The 12,391-nt window shown below is 32.0% G+C and overlaps 1 protein-coding gene across 1 annotated transcript in view; it reads left to right on the plus strand.

Moving 5' to 3' along the window:
• Positions 1 to 332: 332 nt before the first annotated feature.
• Positions 333 to 12,391, plus strand: part of LOC143245025 (choline transporter-like protein 2) — a 115,896-nt gene continuing 103,837 nt past the window's right edge. Inside the window, 4 exon segments of the mRNA XM_076490796.1 lie at positions 333 to 557; positions 3,453 to 3,501; positions 11,008 to 11,081; positions 11,411 to 11,489. Coding sequence (XP_076346911.1) covers positions 518 to 557; positions 3,453 to 3,501; positions 11,008 to 11,081; positions 11,411 to 11,489 — 242 coding nt within the window. The 5' untranslated portion in view covers positions 333 to 517.

The following is a 12,391-nucleotide window of genomic DNA, read 5'->3' on the forward strand; positions in this document are numbered from 1 at the left end:
TGACGGTGGGTGGTGATGACTAGCTGCCTTCCCTCTTGTCTTACACTGCTAAATTATGGACGGCTAGCGCGGATAGCCCTCGTGTAGCTTTGCGCGAAATTTCAAAAACAAACAAAGCCAAGGAGAGAATAACAATAAATATCCATATATTTTCAAGTGAAATTTAGATAGACGCAATTTATCAGGTTTGTTTTCGGCATTCTTCTTAACTCTGCAGACAAATATTTAAAAATAAGTTTATTCAGTACTTTGATTTTCCATGAATCATGCGATTTATAATTCATAATGATCATACTTTTCTATAAAGGAAATGTTCTGCCATCTACTGGTTTGATTCACTCGGTAATATCGTCAAAAATTTGATTATGAAATGTAAATGATATTTATGTGATATTGGTATTTGTGACGAGAGATACAAGTACGGTTTATCTTTTAGTAAAGAATAGCTAAGACGGTATAATATTATAAGACTAGTTAACAGTAAATAAAGGATAACACGTCTTACAACTTAAGTTAAATGGCGAAAGGTACGGAAGTTTTAACTAATCAATATCACGGTAAGTTAGTTTTAAAAGACTAATTTAATCTTAACTTTAAATTTGATATTCACTGATTGTTCAGACGTAGTCTTTTCCAAATTGTCCGTACAATGTAGTACAATGATAAGGCTTTTGTCTGAGTGAAACGATTCCACTTCCAATGTTACAGCTTTCAAGTTTTAGTGTCACATAACATTCACGTAAAATGATAAAACTAATAAATTATAAATACACAATAAACATTCCATATAGCGACTTAAAATTATGGCGTTAAATTGAGTAATTCATCTGAAGTTATGATTTGGTATATAAACTTGTAAACAGAATGGTCAAGTGAAAATGCCGTTTATATTTGAGGATAATATAATTTAATATATATATTTATATGTATATGTAAATTACTTCTATTTTTGTGTATGAAACCTTAGGTAATTTTTATATGTTATGTAGGCTTAAATTACATCACAAAGGCTCAGGTTGTTGATTAAACGTAACTTTAGTGCTAGAACTGCTGCTCGTAATAAAAAGTTATTTTCGCTAGGCGCTTTGTGTAGGTTTAAGTTAAATAGTGATCACGTTAAATGTCAAAACAGTTCTAATTTCATTAACTTATTAAATGTTTCGTTGTACTTTGGAGTTTGTTTAATTGTAAATATACATGGATCTGTGCATGGAGTTGCTAGTAATTCCAGATTCATCATATGTATGTTTAGAGTGACATCATAAAACTTTTCTGTAAAAGTTTTGCAGTTTTTACCACATGCATAAAACATATATGCCTTATAATCAGTATATCTATAAATACAAAGTTCCTTGTTACAAAATAAAATTCTATTAGCTTTAGTAGTAGAAATTAAGTACTGTTGTAATGACTTGAGTGATTTATATAGCAGGTATGTTATTGAGTGGGTTTCCATCTGTATTAAAAGTGTAATCCAAATTATAATAACCCAAGTGCATTACAGCTTGCATTAATAATGGTTAAAGTTGTTTGCCAGATGTGTAATACACAAACATTGCTTAATATATCTGGAAGTATTAAGAGTTGAAATGGTATCAGTAAGCTTTTCTTATTAATTAAACCTCTATTATTACCAAATATTTATTTGCTAATTTACCTGTATCATTATCATTAATATAAGTAGCAGCTCCAGACAGTGACTACTGAGACACATCACTATTAATAAAGATTCAGTGTAACTGAATTCCTTCAGACACAATTTTTTAATTTTTGTCTCACCCAGCCACCTTTAAATCCATATCAATAGTTTTTCCTTCTCCTCAACAGATGTTGTTTTCTTAAATAATATTCTGTGTTGCATCTTGTCAATAGCTTCTTAGACATCTAAGCACCAATTCCACGCCCCTTCAGTCATTGATATAAGTAATACCAGCCCTTAGATTAACTGTGTAGCAAAGCAAGATTTCTTAGTGAATCCATGATGAGTTTTTTTTGCTATATATTTTTGGTAAATGGTTTTGTAAAGTTTTTGTAATCAAGGTTTAGAATTTTCCTCACCTCAGAAGCAGGACAACCTGGTGTACAACTTCCAGGGAATCTTTTTTTACCTCCTCTACAGATAAGTAACTAGTAACTCTCCATAGGTTTTTGTTGACTTACCAGAAATGCAAGTGGCTCACATATCTTATCTTTGATTCTCCTTGAAACCCTGAGTTAATCATTGACTCATTCTGGTGCTTTATCTAATTTTAATATCCCAAACTTTTCAGAGGATTACTGTCAATATTATTCAGGTAAACTTCAATATTTATCATAGTGCTGAAGGCTGGAACATTACATATATTCTACGTTGAGGTAACAGAGGAAGTTTATAAGCTCAACCATCTCATCATTTTCAAGCAAAAATCTTGCTCTCTGCATCCCTTTGTAAGCTTAACCCTGTTTCAACATTTTGCTGATCATGAACAACATTAAAAAAATATTTGTTATTAGTTTAGACATGTGGGCTAATATGCATTGTCTTATGCTCTGTGTCATTGGTAAATTCTTTGTGGAATTTACTAAACTTAATACAAGTTTTGAATATTGTTTTATTTTATGAAATGAAATTTTTCTTGCTTTTAATGAAAGTTCATAAATATAAATAATTGTAACTCATAAACAGCTTTCCAGAAGTTGCTAAAATGGATATTTTCTGTTATTTCAAATTATTTTTAGGGTACAAAAGTTTTTATTACCAGCTTATTATTCTGTAATTAATTACAGTGTATATGATTGAAACATTTAAGAGGTTATATGGAAAAATGGGTACAGTAATTCCACCTATTATTATTTTTTTGTTTTTCAAGTGTAAGATTATACGTCAATACTGTATTTTTGTTGACTTAAATATAGGGAAGAAGCATTTATAGAACGTGATTCAAAGTTATTGGTGAATTATAGTCTTGTAAGTTTCTTAATTTCTCTGCATATAAACTTACAAACATTAATATATAATATTTATAGATGTATACTTTTGAATTCAAAATGAGTCTTTTGTTAAAGTATGTAGTAATTTTTTTATTCTGAGATTTTGAATAAGGTAACAATATTTTTCGTGTTAGATAAATTTCTCTTCAACAGTTTGTGGCAGAGTTGTTTAAGTATTCTTGAAAGTTTCTTAATTTCTCTGGATATAAATTTACTAACTTTAATATATAATATTTATAGATGTATACTTTTGAATTCAAAATGAGTCTTTTGTTAAAGTAGGAAGTAATTTTTTTTTATTCTGAGATTTTGAATAAGGTAACAATATTTTTCATGTTAGATACATTTCTCACCTACGGTTTGTGGCAGAGTTGTTTAAGTACTCATGAAAGTCGGTTTAAAATCTTGAAATGTCGAAAGGTTTTCAAGAACTATTGTATTAATCTTTTAATTTTTTTTCCATCCTTGTATTGTTTTTAAAGGGGAACCATTTACATATGATCCAGAATTTAGAGGACCAGTTAAAAACAGGTGAGTTTGCATTGTTTTATGTTTATTATTTAATTTGGTCATAATTCTGTCTTCACTTGTAGGACTAGTAGTAGTTGTAAGTAAGTTTGGATAACTTTAAAAGGTTTTAGATTTCTGTGTGAATAATTAAAAGGAATTAAAATGGAATATAAGATAACACTTAGATGTGAATGATAAATAAATATATGTAGTTTTTATTATTCAGCAACAAAATTGGTGCTGAATAAAATGTTTAAATCCAGCCCATAAGTTATTTTTCAAATAAACTTGAAGACTCCACTAAAGCTGCAAAGCTTGTAATAATAATAAAATCCAACCCATAAGCTAGTATACAAATAAACTAAAGCAACATTGCTTGTAATAAAAGTAAAATGTGATTAAAAAAACCTTTATAACTAAACTATTGACTTAAGAATATAAAAGTAAACAAAAACATAGACACTGTGTTGTGGAATTTAAATTAAAAAAAACAATAGGAAATTGGAAAAAAAACATGCAGACTAAGGAAAATAAACTAGGACAAACTACTGTGTCTGCTGTGTAGAATTAACATTTTTTCCCTTCTTAGTTGACTTTGTATTTCTGAGAGTGTTAGAAAAGAAAGTGTAGAATTTATCCATTTCTTGAATCTTATATTGTTAAAAATTGAAGTTTGTATATATGTTACAAGTCATCATGGCTATAGGGTCATTCCAGGCCAACTTGCCCAGAAAAAGAAAACTTTTACCAGTTCATGTCATGGATTTTCTTGAAGATATTGAAGCAAAAACTTCATTTTGGTTTATTCAGCCATGCAAAAACCTAAAGCTATATTCCAAGTAGAGTTTTAAATGATTTTTTATAGATTGCGACTCACAAGCAAAAATCTGACCTTGTTTTTATTGCAAATCTCTGCATTTTCAAGTTTTTGTAAAACAATGACTTTTGCTGTCAAACCTATGAATACTGTTCTTTTGTAATGTATCCCAAGAGTAGGGCCAAAAATTTGTTCTATACCCATATCCCTACAGCCATTAGCTAATAGTGAGTCCCTAAAAATGGCTATGAAACTGATTTTTCTTTTTTTTTTCTTTCTGAAATTGCGACTTCAACTGCTTACAGAATGTTGGAATCTAAATGTATTGAGCTGAGATTTTTACTGATTATAAGTAAAACCCTATAAATAATACTTCATTTGCAATAAACTGTTTCCTGCCAATAGAATCATAATGCAAGTTGATTCAATGAATGGTATTCATTTTTCATACCCAAGTGTGATATTGCTCAATTTTCAAATTTGATATCTTGGTCACTTTTTGATATTTTCAAACAAAATTTTGAATATATGTAGTATCACCAGTTGTATCAAACCTGCAAGTTGTATCTTTCTGCATGTAATATTCAAAGATATACTCTGATTTAAATAGCTTCAGAACAGGAAATTTTGTTTCTGAGGGGTTATTTACCCTACACTATCTTGAAAAAGACAAATTCTATTTGCTCCAAACTTTTTCCTTAGTAAGAACATTTACTTTTCTCCAATATAGAGAAGAAAATCCAGCAGATTTCAGACTCTCATTGAAGCTGTCCACTTTTGAAGTATACAGTGATGACATAGCTGCTGCTTCATCTGTGCTAGCTGTTGAAGTGGTTTATATTCTTCCCAACCAGTCATGTCTGCATCATCATTTTCTGTACTAGCAAAGTCTGAGTCCTTCTGAACACATGAAGTACACCACTTTTTTCCTGGTTTCACAGACTTGCCTGTCCATGCTGCAAGTTCCTTGGGGTTTTCATTGTTTATGTTCCTTAGTGAACTACTATGTTTGATATTGGGATGCAGATCAATGGGATTACAACAGTGTCTTTGTAGAAAGTTGTACTTCACCAAAAATATTTTTTGGTGGTGCAGACAAACTGTGGTATTGTGTGAGGTTGGCACACCAACTTCTACAGTTTTGTTGTTCTTTTTCTTCTGATTTGCTTAAATTTTTTCAAGGAAATGACATGAAGTGGGAAGTTCCAGGTGAATTGGCATGGAATATGAGTGCTGTAGGTATAAATATAAGGTTTGTGATATTGGGATTCTTATTCTTTTTTTTCTTGCTTGAACCTAGCACAGTTTGAGGGCATATCAATGTTTTTTTTCTTGTCATGATGAAATGTTTTAGAGAAAATATTTTATTCTTTTATAATTAATTTGCATTTCTTTGCATAAGCATATCTGCATTTTATTTATAGTTGTAAGAATGTACCCCATTAGAACCTAAACATTTAATGTCACCTAAAGGAAATAAGCATTAAAAAACTGTGTAAAATGCTTTTATTTCAGAATAACAGTAAAAATGATTTATCCTCCTATGTTGAACTTTTTTGAGGATATATTTGTGTATGGTAAAAGTGTTAAAAATGACTGGAATTGGAAAATGCCATATACTTAAGAACTGCAAAATTGTAAACTCAACATCCAGTATGGAAGTCAAAAAACGTGTTTCATGTATTGATCTCTTAAACAAATCTTTCCTGTACTTCCTTTATTATATACTAAATAGAGATTTGAATGCCTTTCAGTGTCTAGAATCTTAATTGCCCCCTCAGCATGGTCAATTAAACTAGTTTCCAGGTTATTAGAGAGTAAAACCCATACCTCAATCACAGGTTAATACATAAATTTATTTGGGCAGTGACAATCAAGCCCCAAGTAAGGGAAGGTTTTGCTACATGGAAACTTGATGAGAATTTGAACTGTAGATCAGAGTGCGTGAATTGAAAAAAACTAATAGATACTTTTAAATATCACGCTATACTTTTTTGCATCTACTGAAATAGGTTTTGGAGCAAGACAAAATATGATATAGAGAAAAATCTGAGGAAAATTTTTATTTTATTTAATTTCTGGCTTAACTTTTCTTTATATCTTTGCTTGCATGCCATCTGTTATACTTTACCAGAAGAAGTGCAAAATTATATGGATTAATAATTAACTTACATCATGAAATGAAAAAAAAATGAACAGCAAATTTAGCGAACATTTTATATCTGTCTGTAAAAACAACTTAAATTTACAAAATGTGAACACTCCACCTAACTGGTATATTTAGATTGCATGACATGCTCTTTTTCAACATCTATTGGAGATCTTTGTTTCATGTAGTATTTATCACTTTTTTCTGTGAAGATTTGTTTTTCACGGCTGCTGACCAGGGCTTTTGACATTTTTTAAGTAAACCATTTTGTTAGATTATTTTGACTTTTCCCTTTCAGTCATCATCAAGTTACTTTTGTTTCTTCTCTCTCCATCACTGATCAGGTACAGCTTTCTTTATCATTTGTCACTCTGATATCTTGGGTATGTGTTGTGTTTTCTCTTACTCTAGTTATCTTTGCATGTTTATCAGTTATATGTTGCTACATGAGCCTCCATTCTCTGGTGTTCTTTTGTGCTTTCCTCTTTGCTTGTTATTTTCATTCATGCTGTCTTTTCTGTCTCAACTTCATGCTGATTACCGGTTGCAGTGTTCTTCCTGTCTTCTAAACTTCTGTTGTATGGTCTGTGGTTGTGATTCTTTTTCTTTCTTTATGCTCCAATTCCTTGATTATCTGGTAATTCATTGGTCAGACCTGATGCTGTACCATCTATCTCCTGCTAATCTTGCCATTATGGTTGTTTTTAACCAATTTTTGCAAAAGAATGTTTTTCCTGATGCCTGGCACCAAGCTATTGTCCTACCTTTCTTTGAGCCTGGGAAGGATCAGAGAAGCCTTTCTCAAATGACAACATCTTGTATCAATATTCTTTGATCTTGAGAAGGGTTATGACACTACATGAAGGTATGTTATTTTGTGAAACCTCCATTTATATGGGTTACTTGGCCATTTACCTGTTGTTATAAAAAATGTTTTAATGGACAGCAATTCCAAGTTTGTGTGGGTTCAACACTGTTCTCTAGGAACTTGGGGTCCCTCAAGACTGTGTTTTGAGTGTCACACTTTTCAGTATAAAGATTAATGCCATCACTGAACAACTCCCTCTTACTGTTGCAAATGGGCTCTGTGTTGACAACTCTCACATCTCATGTCATTTGTCAAATATGAGGCACCTACAGACTGCCCTCAATCATTCACCGAAGTCGACTACAGCAAAGGGTTTAAACTTCTATCTTTCTAAAATCACTTGCATGTACTTTTGATGCAATGGGGTATTCACCTCAGTCCTGAACTCTGTGTATATGAAGTTGTGCTACCTGTGGTCCTTGAGACAAAGTTTTTGGGGCTTATCTTTGACTGTAAGCTGACCTTTATACCACACATCAAGCAGCTTAGAGTCAAATGTACAAGAGCACTGAACATTCTTCCGTATCCTCTCTTTCACCACTTGGGAGTGTATTGATGTTCTATGCTAAAGATATATTGTACTTTTATTCAACCAAAACTTGACTATGGGTCACTGGTCTATTGCTCTGCCAGAACCTTGGCTTTAAAGATGCTGAACCCCATTTATCATCAAGGAATTTCAGCACTGTACTGGGGCTTTCTGCACTTCCCCAGTTCAAAGCTTGTACATAGTCTCATGTGCCTTCTTTCCACCTCTGCCGTTTGCAACTGTCTTTACTATATGCTTTAAAACTTTGTTACCAAAGCATCCCACATGGGGTTGTGTTTTCCTTCTTGATGGGTCATAGTTTTTCAAAACAGACAATCTGCCATTGCTCCTTTTGGCTTTCATATCCAGGCACAGTTGGATGAATTGGGTATGTCCTTGGATAACATTGCTGTATTCACTGGTCAGCCCATCCCACAATAGCTTCTTACAGTCCCCAAATTTGACCTATCTTTAAGTCATCTGAGAAAAGCAAACACTCCCAATTGGAAATACTGTCTGTTATTTGCTGAACATCACTCGAACCATCCTTCCATTCCTCTTTATACAGATGGTTCAAAATCAGGTGGCTGTATGGGCTCTGCCATGGTTTGTTGTAGTTTGGTGGTTGCATGCATTATCCACTCTACAGTTTTTGTTTTCACTGCTGAACTGTATGCCATTGCTCTGGATCATGTAGAAGCTAAGCAGTACTCAAACTGCACTTTCTTTTTACTTTCTCGCATAGTTCTTTAGTGGTCCTGGAATTACTTCACGTTAGTTCTTGCTCTGTTCTCACTGATATTCAAAACTGACTGTCCCATTTGTCTTTAACATCCACTTCTATCCAGTTTTTCTGGATAGTATGCCATGTTGGTATTTGAAGGAATGGGCTCACTGATGCCACATCTAAAATTGTCTGCTCTGGCACTATCACTGCTGTGCTTGTTCCATACACAGATGATGGTTCTATATTTAAGGTTCATCTCCGTGACAGTTGGCAGTTGGTTTGGAGTGAGCAAGTGAAAGCATGCTTTTACGAATAAAAATAAAACCCTCCATTGGACTTTGGTTGTCTTGCTTCCATAAGGATCGGAAAGAGAAAGTTGTCCTAACTTGACTACTCATTGGTCACAGTTTTTTAACTCATTGTTTTCTTTTATCTGGGACTGCTGGTGCACCATTGTGTTATCTGTGTGACGCTCAGGTAACAATTAGCCACATTTTACTATCTTGCCATCGTTACAACTCTTTAACGACGGCACCATTTTAAACATGTTTTGTTCCAAGGTTTATTCACAGTGTTAGATGGTGTCATTGGTGATGGTGACACTGTTTACCTTACAAATGTTTTTAGTTTTTTAAGGGGCCATTAATCTTTTTAATGCTATTTAAGTTTTTATTTATAAATTACTCCTTTTTGTTTAATGTGATTCCTTTTTAAAAATTGAAGTATAACTGGGTCAATTAGAAATTAGAAAATACCAGTAAATAGCAGTACCATCAAATAACTCAAAACCAAGCCTGGAAAGGCCAACTTAGGGTGTCTAACACTGATGTTTGAACTTACCTGTTAGTCATCCTGGCAAGTTATACTCATCAAAATTATGCTACAGAAAGTCTGTAAAACTTGTATTACTTTACTTTTTGAAAATTGCTGCTGTGACATCAAATAACTGAAAACCAGGACTGGAAAGGCCGACTACAGGTGACTATTGCTGATGCCTGAACTTATCCATTAGTCATCATGGCGAGTTATGATAATTAAAATTATCCTACAGAAAGTCCTTTACAACTTGTATTAATTAGTTTTTCTCTTTCTGCTGTAAACTGAATATAGAAATTGGATTTAAAGCTAATTGTTTTGATTTCAAATATTAAACTTTGTTTTGTTTTACCTTGATTTCTTTTTACAAATTTTAATGAGTTTACTTTAATTTTAACTTTTTACCGGATATTTGGTGCAGATAGCCTAGTTGCTTTGTGCCACAAAATGCCAAACCAACCAACCAACAACCTGTCAGTGATGTGCAACAAGCTCTGCCAGGGAATCATATGCAGAGAAAAGTTATACTTGTGCTGCTGTCTTAATTAATGAGAATCAAAGAAGTGAAAGAGAGATTGAAGATTGGTGAATAAGCTTTCTAAATAGCTGGATGGAACTTTTGTTAACTGAAGTCTTGATTTCAGTTAGAAACTACAGTTTGATCTGTCCAGCATAACTGTGAGTGAGTAAGCTGCACTGAAAGCAGTAGAGTACCACTGATCAAGTCAATGAGAATTATCTCAGTGACACCAAGTTCATGGCCTTCATATCTATTCTGAAAGCAAAGAACAAGAATGGAAGCATAACCAAGAACAGAACAAGCAGTGTTTGATCTCGGCCAAGAGGCTGAAAGGGTATGTCAACAAACAGTACCACACATACATCTTCCAAGGTGGATGTCTATCAAAAAGACTAATTTTGATACTGTATACTATTGGAGTTAAAAGCTTGCAATATCATCATTAAATCTTTAAATTTTTCATAAAATTTTTTGTGGAATTTTAGTTCAACCTGACTTGAAAATGCTAAAAAAGAAAGGTCTTATCTTAGAATGACGTTATATAGATCAAAACCTGTATGTCTGACATGTGAAAAGAACTGTTAATTTTAGAAAACAAGAAACCTGCTTGAAAGAAATTTTTTCTCAGAATGGTTGATATGGGTATGAACACTTATTGATAAGCAGAAAACAATGTTTAGACCTTCCTAGTTCATCTTCAGGTTAACCTTCAGCTTTATCAATAAAACTGTTAATATCAATACCAGCCTATTTTAGATACACTGTTAAAATTAATTGTTTTATTATATCTCTACTTATTTTATATTGATTCTGTTCTTGATTCTTAATATTAATTAGAAGATTCTGTGAAATTATTTTTGATTTATGGAATGGTAAATAGAACTTGAAGTTTATTGCAGTGATAAAAAACACAAATAATTGATGCAGCAGTTATTTAGTTTAATGTATATTTAATGCATCAACATTTCTTCATTTTTTTAACATAAGAAACAAGTACTTTAGAAAGAGCATTTTATCTCACAGAACATTTTCTTTTGTGTTCTATGGATCATTCTCATTTTATAATAATCAAGAAATAAAAATTTCTTTTCTTTTTTTTAGAAGCTGTACTGATATTTTATGCCTCTTCTTGTTCCTTGCTTTCATTGCTGGTTGGATTGTTGTTGCAGGGTTTGGTAAGTTAGTGTGAGCATTTTAACTTTAAAAATATTAAGTGAATAGTAAAAACTGTCTTCTGTACTGTAGTAAGCACATACATACAGAATAACTTGAAATGATATATTTAAAGCAATTTACATAACTTAAAATTCAACTTTTAATTATACCAGTTCATGAGGAGGATAGCATGAAAAGTGTTTTGTATTTGAGTGGGTGGGTTTCATGAGTTAGACTTTTCATCATAGAAAAATTAATTGCTCAAGTTTCTTAAGTACAAATGTTCTTGCATGATTTTTAAAGGAATCAGATTTTTTGCACTTTATTATTCATTTTTTGTTTCTGACAGCATATAAGCATGGAGATCCCAGACAGCTGCTATATCCAACAGATTCAGAAGGTAGAATTTGTGGAAAAGGGGAATTTGAGTAAGTAAACAATAGTTTTTAAAATTGATCAAATAGCACATAAAAGAAGCAGAAAGTAGGTTTTCTTATAGGAATTCTTTTTATTTTGTTAATTGTTGTCCATGATTTGTTATTAATAAGTGTAAATGCAATGATTTTCTAATACATCCACCATAACTGTTTTTGTTGTAGATAACTAGAGTGCTGTTTCTAATGTTATTTGCAAAATATGTGTGTGAAAGACTGTGGCCACAACTTTTACAGTGTTTTTGTTCTGTTATATGTTGTATTGTTTTAAATGTGTAAGTTTTTCTCAAAAGTTATCTCAATGAAAGAAAATATGTAGGATTAACTTTACTCTTCTTCAATATTCAGAATGCATTTTTATAAAAAAGGTGTACTATAAAAATGTTAATTGAAACAAAGTTCTTTGTTGTATTATATATTGTTTAAAAATCCCCATATTACTATTTGGTTTTTAACTCTTTCAATACAGGCTTAGTTGAATTGTGTAAATTTGTGACCCCAACTTGACCTTCAGAGTTTCCATACCAAAACATTTAATATGTTTTTTGACAAGATTCCTAACTTCCATACATATACATAGTTATTATTTTTCACTGCTATCTTCTTTTAGTAAAAGTCTTTCACATGCCACAAGCTTTTCATTCCTATGCATCTCTCAGTTCCTGTGATATGACCAATTAATGCATGCAAATCATCATGCAGCAATCCCCCCTCACATAATCCATGTGACTTCCTTTATATTATTCATCCTAACTATCACTTCTTGTATGTTAGTGCTCATATTCAGATGTTAAGTTCATGCTGTCTTTAAGTGTTTGTTTTTCTATATCTTTGTATCGATTTCTCTCAATAAGTTTGCTATTTATTATACAGAAGTGATATTTTTGTAACTTATT

The sequence above is a fragment of the Tachypleus tridentatus genome, chromosome 2 (assembly GCF_004210375.1).
Source record: "Tachypleus tridentatus isolate NWPU-2018 chromosome 2, ASM421037v1, whole genome shotgun sequence".
Taxonomy (NCBI): Eukaryota; Metazoa; Arthropoda; class Merostomata; order Xiphosura; family Limulidae; genus Tachypleus; species Tachypleus tridentatus.